At 53.2% G+C, this 23,456-nt stretch overlaps 1 protein-coding gene across 6 annotated transcripts in view; it reads right to left on the bottom strand.

The window, feature by feature from the left end:
- Tpcn2 (two pore segment channel 2) overlaps positions 1-22,916 on the bottom strand; it is a 30,144-nt gene extending 7,228 nt beyond the window's left edge. The window contains exons 1-16 of one of the 6 annotated variants that reach the window (XM_005064108.4): positions 22,774-22,916; positions 19,147-19,211; positions 18,269-18,345; positions 17,739-17,916; positions 16,861-16,977; positions 13,472-13,578; positions 12,727-12,802; positions 9,275-9,374; positions 8,447-8,512; positions 7,654-7,718; positions 7,077-7,177; positions 6,550-6,631; positions 6,323-6,409; positions 1,381-1,500; positions 1,201-1,260; positions 168-296 (exon numbers count right to left, since the gene is read on the bottom strand). In XM_005064108.4, coding sequence (XP_005064165.1) covers positions 168-296; positions 1,201-1,260; positions 1,381-1,500; positions 6,323-6,409; positions 6,550-6,631; positions 7,077-7,177; positions 7,654-7,718; positions 8,447-8,512; positions 9,275-9,374; positions 12,727-12,802; positions 13,472-13,578; positions 16,861-16,977; positions 17,739-17,916; positions 18,269-18,345; positions 19,147-19,211; positions 22,774-22,834 — 1,491 coding nt within the window. In that variant the 5' untranslated portion in view covers positions 22,835-22,916. Of the gene's footprint in view, positions 1-167; positions 297-1,200; positions 1,261-1,380; positions 1,501-6,322; positions 6,410-6,549; positions 6,632-7,076; positions 7,178-7,653; positions 7,719-8,446; positions 8,513-9,274; positions 9,375-12,726; positions 12,803-13,471; positions 13,579-16,860; positions 16,978-17,738; positions 17,917-18,102; positions 19,212-22,773 lie in introns of all 6 variants that reach the window. The other 5 variants (XM_013114990.3, XM_021227271.2, XM_013114973.3 and 2 more) reach the window with 5 other exon arrangements.
- Between the last annotated feature and the right edge of the window lie 540 nt (positions 22,917-23,456).

The following is a 23,456-nucleotide window of genomic DNA, read 5'->3' as shown; positions in this document are numbered from 1 at the left end:
CCTATGCTATTCTATACTATACACCCAAAGGGCCCTATGCTATTCTGTACTATACACCCAAAGGGCCCTATGCTATTCTATACTATACACCCAAAGGGCCTGGGAAAAGCTGCCAGCCAGGTTCACACAGCTGCCACGAGAGGTACCCCAGCTTGTGTAGACTTTACCAGGAGGACAATGGTGAGGAGGCCATCGAATATGTTGCTATGGTAGGACAAGTAGCCCCGCAGACCCAGTGCAAACACCTTGAGCAGTATTTCCAGTAGGTAGTACAAGATGAAGACGTAGTCAAGAATCTGAAAAAGCAAAAGAACCCAACGCCAGCCTACTCTACTGTATCCCCAGAGCTTGTCCTAGGCCCCTCACCTCCTCTGCTGCCTTTGTGGGACCCAATCCCCTGTGCTTAGAGATGGCATTTCTGCTTCTTGCTCTGTCCTATCTCTGAGGTCCACAGAGACCCTAAGGATAAACATCTGCACCTGACCCAGGCCTCCCCAACCAATAGGAAATGCAAGAGAACAGCCCAAGTTAGTCCTTCTCAGAGGAACCTGAGATTGCAGAAGTTGCTCCCAATAGGACAGAGAGCTTGGGGTGAGCTCATCAAAGAAGATGACCTGTACCAGGAAGGGAACACAAGTAACTCTTCCTCTAAAGGGGGTCATGCAGACTCTCCCCACACACAGGAAAGACATACTCCCCAGGTGTACACAGTTTTACTCATTCTGAGCTGTCATTCTACCTCCATGAAACCACTAACAGAATCTAACATGAAGCTTCTGCTTAAAGTTCAAAGTGGAAAGCTTCAAGTCCCAAGGGATTTGATGGAACCTTTTAATACCAGAAGAAATCAAGTTTACTTCCTGAAGGCAAAGCTCAAATCCTGAAGCCATACAGCCCACAGGACCTAGTCAGCACTGCAGCCCAGTTGATCTCTTCTCTCTACAGGACTCTCAGTCTCCCATGGGAGTCACTCTGTCCCCACCTAGACACCCTCTGCCCATATAACCAGAACCTGCACCCCTGTGAGGGATCACAGCTCTGGCTGGACTCAGCCACCCTGTCTCCACCCTGTTTCTCCTCCTCCTCCTCCTCCTCCTCCTCCTCCTCCTCCTCCTCCTCATCATCATCATCATCATCATCATCACTGCTCAGTCCCTAGCAGAGCTGACAGCTTCACGGGCTAGCAGCCCCTGAACTCACCCCCAGGACATAATCATCACGTTCCCCAGGCAGCAGATTTGAGTCCAGAACCAGGAACACCTGCAGAGCCACAGAGGAGGACGGCTTACCATGTGGCCAACCACAGTGTGGGGAGTTTCAAGGGAAGACTGGCTGCAGGAGAGGGTCTCCCACACCACCACACGGTAAGCCCCCACTCACACAGATAGACAAGAGGTTTCCCAGAGCGATGAGGTTCCCCAGGTAGTCGAAGTAGTGATGACTGAAGAGGAACTGGGCACTCTGCAGAAACGGAGACCGGTACTGGGGCATCGGTGGATACTACAAAGAGAATCCACACTCTCAGAGCCATGGTGAAGTAGGTGGCCTGTCTCCTGTTCTAAGGTGACATCCTCCAGTTTTACCTCCTGCCCTGCCTATCCAGCCTCAGAAGTAATCCCAAACACATGGCAGCCTATTCTTAATGACCTCTACAGCAGTGACCTTATACAGCTAGAATGATAAATGTCTAGAGACCTGTAAACAATACCACATTAGTCATTTGAAATGTATGCTAGCAGGGGGAATGGGGCACTAGAAAGATGGCTTAGTGGTTAAGAAGGCAGGTTTTCAGAGGACCCATGTTCAATTCCCAGTACACACATGGTGGCTCATAACTATAACTCCAGTCCCTGGAGATACGACACCCTCTTCTGGCCTCTGCAGGCACCAGCACACATGTGATGCACAGATATACATGCAGACAAAACACCCATACACATAAAATAAATAAAATAGTTAAAAGATAAAATGCATGCTTGGGAGCTAGAGAGATGGCTCAGCAGTTAAGAACACTTGCTGCTCTTACCCAGGCAGTGGTGGCGCACGCCTTTGATCCCAGCACTTGGGAGGCAGAGGCAGGGGAATCTCTGTGAGTTCTAGGCCAGTCTGGTCTCCAAAGATACACAGAGAAACCATGTCTAGAAAAACAAACAAACAAACAAACAAAAGAACACTAGCTGTTCTTGCAGAGGGTCTGATCTCAGCTCCCAGCACCCACATGGTACTTCACAGCCATCTGTAACTCAGTTCAAGTGATCAATGCCCTCTTCTGACCTGTTCCACAGGGACCAGACACACAAATGGCATATACACATATATGTAGATAAACCACTCATACACATAAAAGAAGTATGAGTGAAGGCCTTGTCACTAAGACTGATGACCTGAGTTCTACCCCTAGGATCCATGTGGACAAAGAGAACAGCCTCCCATAAGTTGTCCTCTGACCAACACATGCACTGTGACATGCACATACATACACACAAAAAGTACATAAAATACAATAAAAATTAAAATTGCACTGGGCAGTGATGGCACATGCCTTTGACCCTAGCACTCAGGAGGCAGAGCAGGCAGATCTCTAAGTTCTGAGTTCGAGGTCAGTCTGGTCTACAGAGTGAGTCACAGGACAGCCAGGGAACACTACTCTCTTGAAAAATAAAAAACAAATGAATAAACAAACAAATAAATAAAATTATAAAAGCATACCAAATGGACAACACTTTGTGAAACATTCCCAAAGCTGGCTCACCAACTGCTGGAAGAATAGGACGACAAACCCAGGGCACTGTGGCCAGCCAGAGTGGCCAGCAGTGGAGGACAGCCTTACTAGACCAGCATTTCTGAGGTCCGTGCCTCCCTGGGATACCTCTCCCACATGTACACGGACACATGGGATGGTGGCGGCAGCAGACTGATGCAGCAAACCACAGGGGCAGCCCGATAAGCCTGTGTGTCCACCCTGAGGAGGCAGGGAGAATGCTCCTGCAGCCCCAGGGGCGGGAGTACCACCACACATACACAGTAAGTTTCCATGATAAAACTGAACCACTGACTCAAAGTCCACATTTCAGGTGACAGCTCCAAGTGAAGAACGGTCAAGACTACCAATGGGATGCAGGGAAGAGATTCCATCACCAAGAGCGGTTTACATGGAAAGATCCCCGAACTCCATGAACTCCGTATCAGGGGCGAGCATGCCTAGGACCGCATGGGACAATGTCAACACGCCATGCTGAACAGAATGGCTCCTTTGAAGAGGGTTCTCAAAAAGCAGTCGCTACCTCTCAGCTCTGACTCGCTGTCAACACCAGCTCTACTGTGAATATAATTCTTGCCAGCACCCCTCACCTACAGCAGGCATGGGGTGACTCTCGACAGATAGTGCAGGACAAGACAGGAAGGCCCCCTTTTAAGGTCATCCTTTCTTGGGCACTGTCCCTCAGCCCCAGAGCTCTTCCTTCTCTACAGCAGGTCCTTCGACACACCTGAGACTTCCTTGTACGGAGGGGGCCTTGTTTACACTTCCTCTGTGGTTTCTGCCTGACTAGGAAGCACACTGACACCTTGCTAAGAGAGTTCAGCAACTCCATCACGTTCAAACTTAGCCACACACACTTGTGCAACTTGAGAGCTGAACCGATTGTCTCTCCAATGTCACAGAGGCTGCCTCTGGGGAGGGCAGTGAGGGGACTTTCTATTCTTTCACATCTACAATGGTGACTACTCACTGAAGGACTTTTTGGAAGCTGCATGGTGCCTGCTCTGCATCTGCCAGCGGACACTCAGCCCCTGCTGACAGACAAGCAGATCATACCAGCTGTCACAGCACCAGCCTACCCCAGGGCTGTGGTGATATATTATTTATGATTTAATAAAGATTGCCTGAAGTATCAGAATGCAGAGACAGCCACACTAGTTAGCTATAGAAGCTAGGTAGTGGTAGCACACACCTTTAACCCCAGGACTCAGGATGGATCTCTGTGAGTTCAAGGCCACCTAGGGCTACACAAGAGTGAATCAGCCTAAAAGATTAACAGATCTTTTAGGGCCTTTGATCCCAGCCCTAGAGAGGTATATAAAAGACAGGAGTCCAGTGTCTCAGGCTGCATTCTGAGATTTAGTCCCCAGTCACATTGAGGAGAGGCAGCAGTCTGAGGCTTGGAGACAGGATCACAACCTTTCAGCCTGAGGTAGCGGTAAGAGGTAGTAGCTGGGCTCTTTTGCTTCCCTGATTTTCAGCTTGAAGCTTGAACCCCAATATCTGTCTCTGGGTTTTTATTTTTATTCAGATCATCTCTCTGAATGGGCTGATCCAAAACTACGGCCTGCCCGTAAAGTTAGCAACCCCCAAGTAACTAAACCTCAAAAGTGAAATACAGTCCCCACTGCACTCTGTTTTGGAGAGAAGAGTGATGTAACACCAGGGCAAGGATCCAAGGCTCTCAAAACTTCCAGATTCGAACACATGTCTCAAGACCCAATCCTAGGCTTCAGATCTTGAACCACCAGAAAGAGCATGACCCACAGAGCAGATAAGTAACTGGGAAAGCCAGGTGTGCTCATGCATGCTTTTAACCCTACTATTCTGGAGCAAATACACTGAGTTTCTATGAGTTTGAGGCCAGCCAGGGCTACATAGTGATTTCAAAGACAGCTATGGCTACACAGGAAGACCCTGTCTCAAAGATCCAAAAAGTAGCTGGGAAAAGGAGCCAGAGGAAGGACACAGCTCAAGTGCTAGGCTATCCCCAGCCCGAGCCTGCTCTACAGGGCCTCAGTTGATAGACAGTCTGTGTGTCCTTCCTCTGCAGCACTGTGACAGGAAGCACCTTCTTGTGGATAGATACCACAACATCCTGGCACTGGGAGAAAGAAGAGACAAGGGAGACAGCTACTATGTTCCCCAGAGGTTGACAAGCACCAGTGTAGGGAGAACCAGGACAGCCCAGCATGCACTATTAGGCAAGACCAAGGAATGGAACCTAGATGGAGATTGCTCTCTTGCCCAGGTCTGACTGTACCTAGAAAAGGACTGAGTGACAACAGACCTAGCCTGTATGTCTCTTAAGAGCAGCATCCTGAGACAGCAGACCTCCTGCACAGGCTGGGAACCACTACCTGGAACAGAGCCTTAAGTACTGTGAGGCCCTCTCTAATCACTGCAAGTCTACATCTTTGACTTGGGGCTTCACGTGCCCTCTGACGCCTCAATGCCCACCTGGTCCAAGTAGAGGTCTGATGGCAGAATATATACAAAGTACCCCCTGCTGATAATTCCCTATCATCAGACTCCTGTGTCCCAAGATGGAGGCAGAAGTGATACCCCTAAGGACATCAGGACATCAGCAACAAATGCATGCCTCCAGAAGGCCTGGGGAGGCCTGAGAAAAACATAATTTTAGGACAACCACCTGCGATGAGGACCTGAGACCACACAGGCTGACAACCCTTCTGGAGTGGCTAACAAGAGGGCTGATCCTTCATGCTGCATAGAATTCTCCACTCAAGCCAGCCCCACCCCCAGAGAATGTGATAGTGCCTTTCCAGAGGTGACTATGAGAGTGGTGTGCTGGGGAGGGTCTTAATCCTCATGACTATGTCCTTGTAAGAATTTTGGGACACACACACAGAAGACCACATGCAGACACTGGGAGAAGCCACCATTGGCCAACTCTACAGAGAGGCCTTGAGAGGGCCTGGGCCTGTGATGTCTCCATCTCAGGCTTCCAGCTTCTAGGACATGAGACATTAAATGTCAGTTTCCACGGCTATGGTATGTCCTAAGGCAAGCTGAGCAGCTGGGTCACACAGCACCGGAAGTGTCAAGGCTTCATGTAGCAGGACACATCCAACCCCACCTTAGCTTGTCCTGGTTCAGGATCTCCCTTAGTCCTCTGCCTGCCTTGGGTACCTGAGCTATGCCTGACAAGGCTGCTCACCCCAGAAGCCCACACTGGAACATGCAGGCATTCTTGTCCTCTGCCTGGGGCTGAAGTGGAAGCCAAGACTCCCAAGGCACTGTGCACAAGTGTCAAGAGTTAGAGGCAAATGCTTGGAGAGGGCTGACATTTAGACTCCCAGAGGAAAGGCCAGAGACTTTGTTTCAGACAGAAAAATGCTATGGAATGTTCCTCTGTGTCAGGTTTGCCTCTAGTCAACAAATTCATCCCAAATTGCCAAGAGCCAAAGGATTCCCACTGCCAATCCCAGGAACTAAGGATCCAGGACAGGCAAGTCCTGGCAGTGGTCATTAGAAACAATGGGGAATGGAACCCCACTAGCCCAGACTGGACAGGTAGCACAGGCTGGACCTAGTTACCTCTTTGATCACACCTTTGTCAACTTCATCGAAGAGTTTCTGGAACTCATCAGCCAGCATTGGGCGGCCTTCATAGGAGCACACCTTCTGTAGAAGGAAGGCCAGGTCAGTCACTAGCAATGGGGGAGCGATGCCTGAGCGCCCCCCCTCCCCAACCCATGGGTGGTAAGCACTGGGCTGACGACCCACCCAACAGGAGCTGGGGCAGACCCAGGAAGAGCAGCAACCTGCATGATGGCCTGTTTGTGGATTTTGTGCAGCTGGGTTTTCTGAAGTACTCGCAGGAAGTTCTCAGGATTTACCCCAACTCTGTGACAGAGAAATCCCACCCCAGTGAGCATGCTCAGTGCCAGTCCCCACCCCACCCCACCCCCACCTGAACTTGGCTATGAATCCTCTCTGCTGCATGGAAAATAAGCCTTGGTGAGGTACCACATGGGGTGAGCTGAAGGGTCCTACAAGCCCCGTCTAAGACCCCCAGAGACATCCCTGTAAAGAGGGACAGCAGATGCTGCTGCCACTCACAGTCAAGCCCAGAACTTCCTCAGTGGCACACCAGAGCTATCTGCTCCTTTCTCTGGATAGGATAACGGAAGCACTGAGAGCTTGACAGTTTACACAGCTCCAAATGGAATATCCAGTCTGGCGCCAGTCAGTAGGGGCTACTCAGGAAACCCCTAATGAGAACCCAGCTCCCCCTCCCTGAAGCAAAAGACCTTAGTGCCCTGGGGGGAGGACTCCACCCAGCACTCACGCCTCAGAGGTGGCTCCAGCCAGTCCTGCTGTGGACGCAAGGACTTCATAGGCCGCTCGGGCCCCCAGCCGCCGCCGGAACAATGAGGTCTGTAGAGACTTCTGTAAAGACGATGACTCTGAACTCCCAGCTCTGAAAGTTCCCGCACATCCTTGCCCACCCTGCCCTGGGAGTGGGCTAAGAGGGAGCCTAGGAAGACAGCCCCACTTGTTGGGAACACTACAAGGGGCAGCCCTCAAAGGAGGGAGCACAGCCAAGGCAAGGCAGGGATGGATGCTGACCGTGGCTCACTATTCAAGTCTCTAAGGCCTGCATTTCTTCTCTGTGCATTTAGGATGCAGATCTGACAACTGGGTGTTTTCCTCTTGGTGGAGGAGGGCTGAGAAGGAAACCCTGGGTAGCCATGGCAATACCTGTGCTACAGAAATAACCCACGGCAGAGATAGTTTATCTGAGCCGGTCCACAAGAGGGGGCAACTGGCTCCCTGTCCCACCGGGGTCAGCAGACTCAGGGTCCACTCTGCCTGGCATCTGGGCCAGCTCTGGCACAGCTCAGCAGGGGCTCAGGGCAGCTCACCATCAGGTAGCCACGGAACTGATTATAGATGATGGCCGTCAGCAGGTTCATCAGAAACAAACTTCCTGGGAAATGAAAAAACAACAAGAATCTGACCAGAGGCCAGTGGGGCAGAGCCTGCAACAGCCAGTGACCAAAACCTTCCCCGGGCTCAAAGGTGTCAGCAAGCCTGGCCATGGTGGCCAGGAGCTCAGGATGACCAATCACAGTCACATTCACAGAGTTCTCTTTGCCTCCTAACAGGGACACACACCCTCCCCCAAACTCCTACATCTTTACAAGGCCGAGTATGCCTAGCTACAGACAGACAGGCGCACCAGCTGTTACAGACACCGCAGGGAAGAGTGGGGAGGGCATGCCTTAGCATGAAGCTGGGGTGGGGGCAGACCAGGGTGGTATGGGGGAACTGCAGTGACACTACAGGGATGAGGCAGGCTGAGGCGAAGGACGGGAAAGCAGTATAGTGGGGCCATGCTGAGGATGGGGAGCAGAGGTGAAGCCATAGGTGGACAAGCTAAGATGGAGGCATAAGCTGGCAGCAAGCTGAGGGAGCGGGCGGAGGTGCAGTTACAGGGTGGGGACGGTTGAAGGGAAGGTCTAGGGGATGAGCTGAGGTAAAGCTATGAGGTGAGGCAGGATAAGGTCAAGTGAAGGGTTATAGGGGAGGGTAAGTGAAGGCGAGGGCAGACTGAGGCAAAGTTACAGGAAGAAGCAAGCCAAGGAGAGTTAGCCAGTGGAGGCCAGTTTATAGCCATCCCCAGCATGGTATCCACACAGGCCCACCTGCACTTACCTATCAAGGTGAAGATTATGAAGAAGAGGGCATAGGCCCGGTTCTGGGTATACGCGGGAATCATCACTGAGACAAAGAAAGAGTCAGAGGCTAAACACATACTGCAGCACCTGGCCCCATTTCCATCCTGATCCTGAGGGACTGAGGACTTCATGTTCCATCACTGGTACCCCCTGGGATGGGTGCTCACCCCTTTGTTGATGGGCCTGCCTGTGACCACACCCCAGGCCACACAGCTCTCCCCACAGTGACTGTCTTGGGGTCAGGCTACACAACACTTCTGGGATGGGAATTCCAGGCTGCCCTCAGGGGAAGTCTCCAAGGTTGTGAGGAAAAACCTAAGACCAGGATAAACAGCAGCAGCCACAGTGACCAGGCCACAGCGGATATCAGGACTGTAGCTTGCCCATCCTGGCACAGCCTACACTGGAGTAGCTGGAGGACCTGGCAGCACCCAGCCATGACCAGGTAAGATTTGGGACCTCTCACACTCGAAGCTCCTGATGGCATGCACCTCACAACAGGTCCCGGTGGCGAGGGGGAGCATGGCTGGGCCCCAAAGAGGCCACTATAGGAACCACTGATCAACGCCACGTTACCACTTATCACCATACACTTTCAGTTTCTCCAAGGGATAAAGTGACAAGACAAAGGGAAGGGGAGAGAAGAGACTGGAAGGGACCGAGAACACAAAGGGGTGAGAGGAAAGGTGGAAGGGGGCCATGAATAGGGCTTACACACTCAGGGCCAGCTCCACAACTCCACATCCCAACCAGCCCTCCCAGGCCAGGCTCTCTGCCCCTCCCATCTCCCATACTCCACACGCACCATCAGGATTGTTGGAAGTTGTCAGCAGTATGAGGAGTGAGGTCAATGCCTCTGGAAGGTTCCGGAAGTAGGCCAGCCTCTCCTTGTTCTGTGCTTCATCCTGAGAGCAGATGAGGCAGCCACCTGGACCTCTGTTCCCCAGCTGAGGTCGTGGTCTGACCCAGCTCCCCCTCAGACCCACAGCCAGGACCACACACAGTTTAGGGGTGGGGTCAGCACTCCTGACCTGCATCTGCCCATCACTTCCCAGCAGGCTCTAAATGAAGGGCCTGCAGGCACATATGCAGGCTTCTGACTACAATGGCCTATCCAGAATTTAACGGATTTCCCCAAGCCGGCCTACCTGAGCATAGCAGCATGGCAGCCTGGCAGCCAAGCAACAACATGAAAGACCAGTCCTCCTTGGAACCTGACTGTCAGATGCTGTGTGCACAGTGAGGAAGAGCCAGGGAGCAAGACTGGAAAGTGTGGCCTCAAGGAAGCTGCCCAGGGTAGTGGGGTGTCTCTAGTGAGTTGGGATGGGACCCCGGGAGAGACTCATGGTTCCAGAAGCAGAGCCCCCTGGCCACTCATGGCACTCAGAGGCCTTTTCCACACAGCTATGGCTCATCCCAGCTGTCAGCACAGGCAGCCGGGCCTAGGAGTCCAGCCTCTGTCCTCCCTGATATGGAGGGCAGTAAATATGGGCAGCTTACCTGCCTCAAAGTAACCCCAACTCCAGACTCCTCAACTCAGGGTTGTCCCCTAGAGCCACCCCGTGCCTACCAAGTTGCAGACTCCATCCAGAAAATGGGTGGCAATGTAAACGGGACAAGTGACATACAGGAAGCAGAATGCATGCTCACAGAACCAGCTGTCTCCCAAAGCAACTTCAAAGCCGAGTTCCCCTTGCCATCAAGAGGCCAACTCTGCCAACACCCCAGCAAGTAGCCACCTGATGCAGTCTCCCTGCTGCACAGGATCCAGGGCGAACATTAACCCTAGGATCCACTAGTCTCATGTACAAAATAGCACTGCCACCCATGGGGCCAGACAACAGATGAGTGACTAGTGGTAACAGATGCCACGAATGGCCAGGGGTGGGGGACAAGAATGTCACAAGAAGCAACAAGGTTGAGAGGCATGCTGAGCACGGGAGGGGCAAGACGCTGCTACTGGAGGACCAGATAGCCCCACCAGAGTTCAGGACAGGACACCAAACACCTTCAAAGACACTGCTCAGATAAGGGACCCAGAGGACAAGCCATCTCCCAAGCACATGTCCAGGGACAGTATTAGAGGACTGAAGGCACCCTCCAGGGCCTGAATCAATCTCCTAACTCACCAAGTGAGCTCAGGGAAGGTTTCATGTTGGCTGAGGAAGGTTCTAGCACCTGCATCAGTCTCCAGACAAGGCAAGTGAGGCTGGGAGTCAGGGGGATGACAGGCCTCCAAGGCCTGGCCCATCTGTCTCCCAGCAAGTCTCTTGCAACACCCCGACAAGTCTACTCCCTTCCACAAGCTGTGTAGGCTCTTCTGAGCCATGGGCCTGCGGTAGAAGAGAAAGCCCTGGCTGTAGGAACTTGGGTTCATACCCAGCCCACTGTCAACACATGGCCACAGCCTTAGTGCAATGACAATGCCACTGTAAGGACCACATGCCCCAAATGCCAGCACCATGTGGTGAGGAAGATATGGGTAGCGAGTGAGTCAGCTACAGACAACGCCTGCAGAAGGGGCTCAGACAAGGTTAGGTGTGTATCCTCAGCTATTACAAGCTTGGAGACCCCAGGCTGGGCCATGGGGACATGCAGCAGGCTTTCCAGGTGAGGCTGGCACAGTTGGAGATGGTCAAGGACAAGGAACTCAGCATGGGTCAGTCCTCATACCCTCCCAACTACAACAGAGGACAAGCAATGGGATGCTTGTCAAGACCATGGCAGGAAGTCACCCTCAATTACACAACCCTCACCCTGCTCAGCCTGGTTCCCCTTCATGGGGCAGGAACCCAGTTTGTAGGAAGAACCTTCTGGTAGCTCTGCATATAGCACTCTTAGGGAGAGGTCCCCACATTCATCTTGAGGTGAGGCTATAGCCACTGCCAGTCCCCATACTGCCTGCCTGTCTGCCTGTCTGCCTGCCTAACCCAGGCTCTGAGAAACAGCAGTGGTCATAGTCATGGGCAGTCACACAGAGGTCTCAAAGGTATGGAAGGCTGTCCAGCCCCTGCCACCATAGACATGCATTCATAGACCCAGGAACTCACTGGACACATCATGGAGACACCTACACACACAGAGATGGGGACACACTACACGAAGACACAGAGACACAGACATGAGACACATCCAGACATGCACACAGAAGCATATCTATATACTTATATGGGGACACACCCAAGACATGTACACAAACACAACCATATACACAGAGACACACAGAAACACAGACATAGACATGGAGACATACCCAGATACAGACAAATACAGATATGCATACTCACATATAGACACTGACACACTCACAGACATGTACACAGACACACAACACGTGAGACACACACAGGCATACAAATGGCACAAACACAGACTCAACAGATACGTACATGTCACAAATGACTGGGGTGGAGGCCATGGATGTCACAACAAGTGACACGGTTGGGAGACTGGCTGGGCACAGGAAAGGCAGGGAACACCCACAGTCACACACTACACATCCTGAGATACCCCCAGACAAGAGTTATCTAGAGTCGTACGGCCATGAGAGGCACACATATGCAGAGATACTCACATGCAGCCAACACAGGACCACCCCAGCACCCCAGGTTTGGAAGGCACTATCTTGTCTTCTCCTACCCTGGCAGCATAGCTCCATTATGCCACTCAGTGTCAGGAGGGAACCAGCTGTGACCACACCAGTCATACCCCACAACAGATGCAGAGATGCAAGATGGCCCAAGCTGGAGGACAGTGATCTGGCCTGGACATACCCTTGCTAGACATGAGGAAAGACACAGAACCTAAAGTTGAGCAACCAAAGCAGACATCCCCACAGACAGACAGATGGACATCTCCCCATGGTAGCAAGTTGCTAGGGTCAAAGCCTCAACTACAGCAGGGCAGGGCAGGGGCCCAGAGTCAGACACCAGGAACTTAGTCAAACATTGCTGGGGCTTGGAGCAGGAGCCAGGAAAGGTAACCCTGGCTGTGGCATGATCAGACTCGAGAGGAACCCTTAAGCCACCCTCAGTGAAGAGCCAGTCACACAGGGACATGGAGAAGGCAGCCAGGGCAGAGGACAAGGGTGGACAAAGGCTTCAGTGAAGGGAGTACTGGCCATGCGGAAAACAGACCCTCAAGAGGTGACATGCCGGCTTCCTGGTCCGTCACCCTTGGCTACCCTGGCTACTCCAGAGCAGGCAGGCTTTGTGGGACAAGGGCCTGAGTCCCACCTATGGCCAAGGTCATACTCACCTTCTCGCCAATGGAGAACAGTAGCATCCCAATTATGGTGAAGAGGCACAAGTGGATAGTCAGCAGCAACACGACACTGGGAGAAAGGACGGTGCTCAGCCGAGTATGGCACAGGCCACACACCCAAAGAAGCGTCACACCATCCTGCCCATGGTCTCAAGCATGGGCACAGTGTTCCCTCCTCTCCTTGGAAACACTGAGTATGTTCAGCCCTGGGTCAGGAACTTGAAGTCAAGCCTACCCTAGCTCCTCCATTTGTGGTGGGACACAACCCCGGGAACATGCCAGCAAGGAACCAGGACACAGAGGACAGAGGTCATTTACATCTTTTTAGGCCAGACAGGCAAGTGGTCTACCAGGGAAGGGACTGGAGGCAGAGGGAGGACGTGGGTGACATTTTTTCCTGGCAGGAGCCAAGAGGGCTGGGAGGGGCCTGGGGAGTTGAAGGCTCCACAGCCCTGAGCCCCAAGAGCTACATGGATTCCAGGCCAGCATAGCTGCGCAGTGTAAGAGGCAGCCAAACGGAAGCTGCAGGTACTGGCAACCAACAGGAGACCCCAGTGACAGAAATGAGGCACCTGCTCAACTCGGCAACCGGGTGTGGTCGGTGTGAATCTATAGTGTCTAACCAGATCTGACCAGGATCCCAGACACTGCCCACTGACTCCTCAACCATATCCAATAGGAGCAGGCCTACCCTCTAGTCCCTCTGGCCCAGCTTGCAGCTTCCAGCCCCAGTGCTCACCTGGCCATTTCTGGCAGCGACGACCGTATACACTTCAGGGTCTTCTTCATCATGGAGGAATTCTGCATCAGGAAAAAGGGACGGAGTGATCGGCGCACCCGCAGGGACTGGAAGACAAGAAGCCAACCATTGGATCGGGACCACACACACACACCTTCCTTTGAGGGATCCCAGAGCATGGAGAAGGGAGTAGTCCCTGCCAACCACCCCAGCCATCCTAGGCCCGCTAGCCACAGTGCTGACAGCTTACAGAATTCCTTGTATCTTGGCCTGATGCCCCGCCCCCTACTCACTATCCTGGGTCCCTTTCCATCACAGCACCCGTCACACTGCAACTATCTATCAGCGCCTCCCTTTCTAGCACCTGGTAACACAGGACAATGGCCCACCAGCACCAACATGACAGGCTCCCAAGGGACCCTTGTGCTCCTAGGCTGTGCTCATACAGAAAGGTCCCAGAGCCTGGAACGGAATGGGAGAACAACAGGAACCACAACAACCAGAAAACGGCTTAGAGCTCAGCCCAACCCAGATACCCTGCCTGGCTCCCATGACTGAGAGGTCAATGCCCTCAGCTCCCTGGACCACCACATACCACCCACAGTGGCAGCCCAGAACCCATGTTCTCCAGCTCTCCAGACACTCATTATACCTCCAGGAACCTGGGCCACCTCCAGTCATGCAGGGACACAACGGCTACTCATTTATGGTCTTGCTGTCTGTGTGGGCCTAGCAATGCCACAGACTAAGGATGAGAGAAGGTACATCCAGATGACCATCTCCAAGGATGACAATATTGAAAATCAGAACCCAGATCCCAGACTGGAAGCAAGCATCCAGAGAGAGAGTGTGTGTATGCACCAGTGCCTGGTAGACCTTATGTCAACTGATTCATCCACCATGAAGACTTATTGGACAGAAGCCAAACCTGGTCTGGCAAAGCAGGCCAGGAGCCCGGTCCTCCCCATCAAGACACCCAGCATCTGTGGGAGTGCTTCAAGAGGGTCCTGACAGCTATAAAAGTTCTGAGTCACACAGCCACCTAAGCAAAGATGGACTCACGCAGCATGACAGCCTTAGGTGAAAAAGTCCCTTAGAGAGAGGTGGCAGGCAGGGGTCCTGCTTACTGGACATGATTCCTGAGAGCAGAAAATGCTGTGGAAAGAGCTGAAGGATTAGAAACAGGGGGTTTGGAGGACATATATGGACAGGTGCCTCCAAACAGGCACAGGATACCCAGGGCTCAGGCCCCAGAAGTGTTCAACCAGTGTATCAACTCAACAGGTCCTACAAATACCCCGAGCCTCTAACCTCAGCTACACAGGAAGGAGCCACCAGGATGGAGGGTCTACCTGGGGCCAATGACACACCCACTCTGCAGAGCAGAGCCCAGCACAAGGCCCCTCCCTATGTGGGTACTGACCCATCCCTGAACAGCTATGTCAGTCATGCTCTGCTCTGTCCATGGTGTCTTACCAAGCACCACCGTCCCAGAGCTTGGAAATGACCCAGTGATCCGTTCCCACTATCTCAGTGTGACACATGCTGCTGCAAGTCAGAGGAACCCTCCTGCAATGTGGCTGCCAGATCTGTGACCTGCAGGAAGGGTCCAGGGTCTCAGAGGGTTCAGCTGGACACGAAGCTGGGTATTAGTGACCACATCTCTACTGTTCATCTTGCCATGCTGGGCCCTATTAGTCTGGAAGCACCTACTTCCAAAGGCAAAAGTCACCAAGGACACACACTGGTCCTACCACACGGGAACCTAACTTGTCCAAAGGGCGAATAACCAACTCCAGAGGACAGCACAGGACACTACCCCTCAGAGTGATATGGAGGCCCCAAGTCCTCCAGGGAAAACTACAGCTGGGGGCTGTGGAGCTCAGTGGTAGAGCACTTGTCCAGCATGTACAAGGCTCTGGAAGGGGATGACGCAGCACTCCAGCTATCAAAAAAGAAAAAAAAAAAAAAAAAAAGAGGTAGAACTAGAGAATCCACTTCTAGGAGTAAAGGTCTTGGTGTCCATGACAAACCTGGCCAGGTAACAAATATGAGGCACAGGGACAGCAGCAGGTTGCAGAGGGACATTACAAAGACACTTAGAAGGTCAGGGCTTCTCTGTGCATCCCAACCCTGGCTCATTTACTGGGTGGACTCTTTAGTGTGTCACTAGGAGTTTCTTCCCCTCATCGCCCCCCCCCCACCCTGGCAGCACATAAGCACCCTTCGCAGAGGTACGACTGGTACTTGGCCTGCCAGGTGCAGAGACCCATGGGAAGCTTCAGTAAGAAATGGTGGCTGTAGGCCACCTTCCTCCTGTTCCGGGAAGGCGTGAGCACCTCTTCCTCAATCAGAAGAGGAGCTGCATCTGACAAGGGAGGGCAAAATCCTGTCCTGAGCAGACACAGGAAGTAGAAGGTGCCAAACAGCTATGGCACTGCGTCTGTGCTCCCTCTTTCTGCTGAGTACAGGGGCAGGGACCCAACACCCACCACTCTGCCATCAGCTCCCTGTAGGGCCTGAGGCAGACTGCAGGCTTGTGGTGAGAGACAAGCTCCCCTCCTTCCCATCACCGGCTGTCCTTACCAGGCAGGACCCACCCAAAGGGTAGAGGGCAAGTCAGCTCTGCAGCCGGGATCCTCCCAGGATCCCAAGAGTTGTTTCCATCAGCCCTCTAGGCTCCACTCAGTCCTCAGCACCAGTCTTAGTCTCTCTACTGAATTCTCACCAAGGAAACCATCTTCCCATCACACACTAACAGAACCATGAAGGCCAAGTCAACCTGCCCCTGTCTTGCTACCCACACCACCTCCCTGGGACCCGGGAGCTTCTGAGGAAGCATGGTACTGTGGTCAGAGCTGAGATAGTGGATAAGACTTGTTAGTGCTAGCCGGGCACACACCTTAATCCCAGCACTCGGGAGGCAGAGGCAGGTGGATCTCTGTGAGTTCAAGGCCAGCCTGGTCTACAGAGAGAGTTCCAGGACCGCCTCCAAAACAACACAGAGAAACCCTGTCTCGAAAAACCAAAAAAAAAAAAAAAAAAAAAAGACGTGTTAGTGCTGAGTTCAGACAGCTCTGGGTGTGGAACTACAGTGGTGCCCTTGGATGGCTCTCTTATAAGGGACCTAGCCAGGAGAGTTCACTGCAACCGGCAGGATCGGAAGTCACAGCAACGTGGACCCTGCTTCCAGGTCCTCTCACCAGGGACACCACAGGGGAAACCTTGGCCTTCAAGCCACAGCCCCTTTGCTACAGTGGGGGAAACCAAAGCCCTCCAGGATATGGACAGCACCGGGCATGTGGACACATGCCCCAGGGCTCAGCTTCAAATGTACACCATACCCACAGTACTGCCTCAGTCTCAGAGATGATGTACTTACTACCTACCTCCTCACAAGAGAGACTCAGTGAAACAGTCCAGTCCACCACAGACACAACCAGCACCACAAAGTAGGCAAGCAGCCACAGGTTGTCCTGCAACTGGGCCTGCCCCACAAGGTAGCTCTGCAAGAGATGAAGAAAGGCAAACATCAAGTCAGGCAGACATGGGCCTGCAGCCAGGCAGAGGGCATCAGTGCACACCCATGGACGTGGGTAACAGAGGAGTTCAACGGTCCAGTCTCTGTGCACTATTGGTGGGGAATGAGGGGTTGAGCAGGGGTCCTGCAAGGATGCTAATGGCTCACTGTCACCTCAGGAGTGTCACTTATTCTCTCTGGCTGGGTTCCTCATTGGTGACAGGGGTCCACCAGGTTTGTCTATCTAAGCTACCAGTGCATGCTGAGCAAACAGGAGAACATTCCGAAAGACAGGAGAAAAAAGGACATGCACTGGGTTGGCTTGACAGCCATTCCAGGAAGACGACCCAGGAGGCGAGTCCTGTCTTCCTGACCTCTTCATGTCCCACCATCACTGCCTCCAGAGGTCCCAGCCCATGGATTAAAAACCTCTGATCTCTTTCACCTTGAGAATATACTCATGTATCAGTCATTCAGCAAGCGAATACTAAATTCTCACCAGTTAAAAACCTAGAGCTGCCCATGACATCATGGGCAAAGATAGAAAAAAAATGAGAAGCCCTGCGCACACCAATTACACACACACACACACACACACACACACACACACACACGTAAACAACCTAAAACAGCACACACACACCAGGCCTACATTCAAGTGCCAAGGCTCACCGGCAGCCACACAATGATAGATCAGGGCATCTGGACAACACTTTGTGGGTAGGATCTAGGCACCACCCACCTCACCTTCACAGAGAAGTCAACCACGAAGACCAGCATGCAGAGACCCTCGATAGTCTCCGTCAACCCACAGGGCGGCTGCCAGGGCTGGGAGCGGTAGCGCACATCTGCAGTTCTCGTGAGTGATGATGGGAACTCCACAAAAGCCAGGGCCAGGATCAAGAAAATGGTGAAGCCCAGCACTCTGGGAAGGGGACAAACACTGTCAGTGTGTGAGAGGCTATTGCCTATTGGGCCAGGAAGCCTACTAGGAGGTGTACTAGGGTCTAGGGTTGGAAGGTAGCAACTGGCATTTCTTGGCTGTGGCTACCATGCTTGCGCAAGACTCAGTGGCTAGGCTGACCCAGCATTCTGAGGAGGAAGCCCTTACCACCAATAGCCTCATGACCACAGCTGGCTCCTCTGTGGAGGAGGCACCAGGGTCATCTCTATGTCCATGAGAACTAGGAGTATGCTTAGCCCAAGACAGTTGTAGGGTCAGTCCAACCCCACCACGCAGGTCTGCACAGCCTGGTTCCACTAGGGTGCAGTCTCACCGCTGGCACAGGTCCGAGTAATACCAGCGGTAAAGCCACAATGAGCCAGCATCCATGCGGTGGTAGATGGAGCGGTACTGGAAACAAAGGGCACATGGTGAGCTTGAGACAGATCCTCCCCCAACACTGAGCCCCGCACAGAACGAAATGAGCAGAGTCCCTCCAATGCCACACAGTACAGGGAAGGGGCTAGGGTCCCTGGCCCAGTGCTGCACACAGACAGGCTTTAGCATTGTTCCCAAGCGCTACACACAAAGAGGTTTGAGTCGGGTCTCCCCAGCACCTCACACACAGGACGGGAGAACCTGCCAGTGCTGCCACACACTGGGCTTGAGCAGGGCCCACACAGTGGCACACACATATGGGTATGGGAGGGGCTACTCTTGATGCCATATATGTGTGCTCTGACTGTACCCACATACCACATGTGGCCCAATGCAGAGGTCCAATCTCCCCAGAGGCAGGCCCAATCCAGCCTGTGTCAGTGAGTAGTATCAGCAGGGGGACAGCAGCCCCTCACTGAGTTCTGGCTTAGACAAGCACAAGCTACAGAGCTTACTCAGTGGGAGAGCTCCCTTAGTACAGGTGAAGGCTGTACATGGAAGGCCAGTTCCACTCTCCAATACAACTGTATCCATCCTGCAGATGTCTCCCAGACCTGGGCCTAGCACAGGACGGTCCAAGTCAGGCTTCGGTACATACTAAATCAATGGCACCATGATTCCAACACTAAGAAGACAGCCTTCATCAAAGGACAAGTGAGAGCTGGGTCCAGGTTCCTGCCATTGTGTCTATCCTGAATGAAGGTCCCCACCCTAGGACAGTAAGGAACAAAGGGACAGGGTAGACTCCTGGTCACCAGGGCAGCCACTACACACATTTATGGCATCTTCAATGAAGACCACAGCCTGGTGTATGCAGAGCTCCTGACTGGCTGTGGCACCTGTAGGTAAAGAGAACACAGTAAGTAAACAGATAGGACAGTGCAGCCTCACCTAAATAGGACAGCGTAGCCTCACCTCTACAGGGTGAGCACGTGTAGGAAGGAGGCCAGCTGCGGCTATCTGCAGCCAGAGACCCTCCACTCTGCAGCAGCTCAGGTACCTGTCCAGGCCAGAGCGCCATCCAGGTAAAAGACACATGGCACGAGTGGAAGAATCAGGCCCAGAACAAAGCCACCCTATGACCACCACTGCCCAGGGCACAGCATGCACAAAGGCCTGTGGAACCCTGGCTCCATACCCGGGGTTCAGAGCCCACGGCCATCTACTAACATGGAAAGAGCAGGAATGGTCAAGCTTGTCAAGTGGATGCCAGTGGCCACATGCCTGGCTCCCGAATGGATGCCTGTGGTGCAGGAGCCCCTGGGGCCCAAGTAGGCTCAGTGAAGGGGTTGTCATCACCACTCTGCCCTCACCACCCATGCTACCCCACTTCAGCCAGTATCCTCCACTGTGAGATGGGGCAGCCTCTACTCAATGAACACCAGATTCCCCACCAACACGGGGAACTGCAGCTAGAATCGAAGGTGTCACTCTCACTCTCCTGCCAACACCAACAACCACAGAGCTCTCTCCCCCTCCCCTCCTTCAGGACCAGGTAGACCCCAGAGCAAAGGAGCTAGGGCACTGTGTAGCCCTAACAATTCCCATCACATCCTGCTGGAAACAAGGTGAACAATCCAGCTATGCCAGTTTGCGGTTCTGGTTTTTATAAAATCTGGTCTCTTGGTACCCACAGGAGCCATGTCCTGATAAGAACAGAGCCCTACAGCAAGAAGCCCCGAGGCCAGTGGACAGCCATGGACAGAGCCCCTGTGGAGGCCTACCCAGTGAACCCTCCGTCTCTGAAAAGCCACCTGCTCTAGTCTTGGGGCTCACACCTAGGATCACAGAACAGAGGCAGTAAAACCCCAGAGGGTGACCAGAGCTGGGCCTCACTCGTGGCTCTGCCCCGGCCATGCCACAACACATTGTCAGCCAGGACCCCAGTCTCCCCACATGCATGTCCACGAGGCTTATCCTAAAGACACCATAACTGCTTCTCAGAGAGGCTCGGAGGGTTGGGTGTTGGCGTTCCTGAAGGTTTCCTGGGATGGCTAGGAACAAGAAGCCATACTGCTGTGCTCCCAGCATGGCGTAACTGAAGGCCAACTGGCCTAGAGAGAAAGACAGCAGAGGGCAGCCTGGGAGAGCCTGGAAGCCTAGCCATGCCCTAGAGAGAGTAACCTGGGCCTGGAGTCATAAACCATAATGACTTCTTAGACACAAAACTAGCCGAGTCTCAGAACTGGCTACGAGGACTCACGTCCACCCAGACAAGCCATCACAGGCGTGGGTCAGCACCCTGGGGCTCTGTAACAACAGGGGCCCTTTCATGTAGCTTCTGGCTGCTAGTGTGTAAGATTCTTGGTCCTGCTACCTGAGCTCACCCAGGCAGCAGGTGCCTGAAGAAGGCTCTCGCACTCACACTTCCGCATCCTCCCCATCCTGCAGCTCTAGGAAGCTTGTCGTCATGGGTTTCTAGGGCTTCCCTATACTCCGGGTCCACACTCTGCCCATCCTGACACTTTCAGGGACCCACTCTGCCCACCCCCTCCATCCCCTGCTGCTTCAGCACCCTGCCCCAGTCATGCCACACATTCTGAACTTGACTCTGTGGAGGCCTGCCTCTCTGGAGCCTCTGAGCCCATGCCCAGGCTGCCAACTCTGCCAGAGAATCTTCCTCCAACCTGACGGTCCAGAGACTCTCCCAGGGCTACCTGCCCTGCCCTGAGCTCATCACCTTAGGGTCGCAATCACCTGTTGATACCTTTAACTCCAACCATGCAAGCCAGGGGACTTCTGAGCACATCAGAATGAGGCAAAGTATGGGACAATAACAGGGGCTCAGAACCTTTGTCCCTGATGATACCTATGGACAAATCTCTCTACCTTCTACTTCCTGACAGCCAGGTCCAGGATTGCTCTGCCTCTCACTCCAGACTCTATACATCTGATCTAGATCCCTGCCCAGCATGCTGTGTGACCTTTCTGCAGTTTCCTTCCTGACTCCTCCCAGCAGGACCCAGAAGATGCTCAGCTTTGCAGTTAGCCCACAAAGCCTATAAAGCACCCTTATCCTGTTCCATACCAGCCAGGAGAAACAAGATGAAACTACTCGGCAACATTTGGTGAGGGCCAGTCAGATAGGCCTGATTCAGCAGAACACAATTGCAGGGACCCCTGGGTCCTTGAGGAGACCGGCAGCAGTGACGCCTGACCCATCTGGGAGTCTGATCCCAGGGCAGCCAAACCCAGAGCCAGGAGACCACCTCTCTCTCACCCACAGGATGCTGGTGTGGGGACTGAAAGATGCACTCATGGGCAGCCCAGCCCAGGAGGTGCAAACACAAAGAGTGTTGTCTGGGTTCCCGGCCCTAGCCAAAGCCAAGTGTTGGACAAAGAGCCCCCAGAGTCTCTCAGACAACACTGCCCAGTCTTGAGTCTTGCCTCAACAGAGAAGACGGAATCTGTTACTTGTTCATTCTGCAGGGCCAGGACTTACAAGCATCATGGCCCTGCTATCCTGGACATCTGTCAGACCCATACACCAGACTCCACAGAAACTCCCTTTGCATCCTCCAAATGTGTCCCCCACCCCACCAACCCGTCACTACCCCCTTTTAATGAGACTCAAGCTAAGCAACCTGCCAAAGTCCTACACCCAGCAGCCCCAGAAAGGTTCCCAGATGCCCCAACACAAAGCATGTGTCTCCTGAACCATATGTCTCAACACTCACAACAGGGGACCGAGGGGTTGGAAGTGTGGTCACCTCAGCCTCTAGCTTTCCCATCGCCTATTAGGGACCTCTGTGGCCTCATGATTCAACAGAAAGGCATGAGGGACCACTGTGCCAATCTAGTCTGCTCCCAACAGAAGAGAAAGGAGGTCCAGAAAGGGAAGTTGGAATGCCCAGGCCTGCACACACAGACCAGTACTGGCAGAGCTGTGACCTTAGTAGGTCAGAGGTGGCGAGGGCTCCTCTCCTCTCTCTCCTTGGCCTAGGTTTCCTCACCTGGAAAATGAGAATAAGATCTTCTGCCTCTCAGCCACTACCTAACCCTCCCCAGATGGCTGGGAGGGCAACTCCACTCTCCCTGAGTTCAGCAGTGCCCCTAACCACAGGAAGGGAAGAGCAGGAGAGAAAGGATGGGGCCCCCAGCACTTAAGGGGACAGGGAAGGAAGCCACCCTGGCCAGCCTCGGGACACCAGCTTCAGCCCCTAGCACTCAGAGCAAAGTCACTCCCAGAAGGATGTTCAGCCACTTATGCTTGGAGACCATGAGTCGGAAAACTCTTCTCTCTCTAAGCCTCAGTTGCCCCATGAGGAAGGAGTTGAAGTGGCGGTGCAAGTGGAGGCAAGAAGATCTGGAGTTCAAAGCCAGCCTGGTTACCTGAGACCCTGTCTCAAAAAGTTAGGAGAAAAAAAAGAAAAAGAAAAATGAGAGTGCCACCTCACTCACCAGAACGGGCCTGGCCACCGCCTCGGTCCCTGCCCAGAAGGGGCTGCGCCTCAGTCGCCATCCCACCACCAACACAGACTCGGCACCAGCAGCGAGAACCTGGCGTTCCGGAGGAGGAGCGACCGCTCTGTGATGACTCCCAGCTACAGCCAATGAGAACGGAGGAATCATGCTGGGAAGCGGAAGCAACAAGCCCCGCCTCCAATGGGTGGAGCTCTGCTTCCTTCCAGCGGCGGTGGGGGGAGGGGAGGGGGGAGGAGGGGCGGGGGACAGAAGTGGGAAGGTGAGTTCTAAGGAAGTTTTCTACCTAAGCAAATTACTGCTATCTCCTTCCAGCTGTAGGAATGTCAACTCTTGCTTTGTTTTGGGATTTTGCCTGGATTTTTTTGTTTTTTATTCCCAAGTACTTATAATATGCCATGCAAGCTCTCTCCCTGTAACTACGCCCGGAACCCAGAAGTGTTTAAACAAGCATTTTGCATGACTCTGACTCATGTAAGTATTGTGTACAAGAGATTGACCACAAAGGTCACCACCACCCCAATGGAGCTTGAGTCTCTCCTCTGAAAATAAGAAAACTAAATATATATGTTGGGAGGCAGAGGCAGGCGAATCTATATGAGGTCCAGGCCAGCCTGGTCTACAGAGTGAGTGCAAGGACAGGCTCCAATGCTACACACAAA

This window comes from Mesocricetus auratus, unplaced genomic scaffold (assembly GCF_017639785.1).
Source record: "Mesocricetus auratus isolate SY011 unplaced genomic scaffold, BCM_Maur_2.0 Super-Scaffold_4256, whole genome shotgun sequence".
NCBI lineage: Eukaryota > Metazoa > Chordata > Mammalia > Rodentia > Cricetidae > Mesocricetus > Mesocricetus auratus.
The sequence above is the reverse complement of the archived record's forward strand: the minus strand, read 5'-3'. Positions and strand labels throughout refer to the sequence as shown.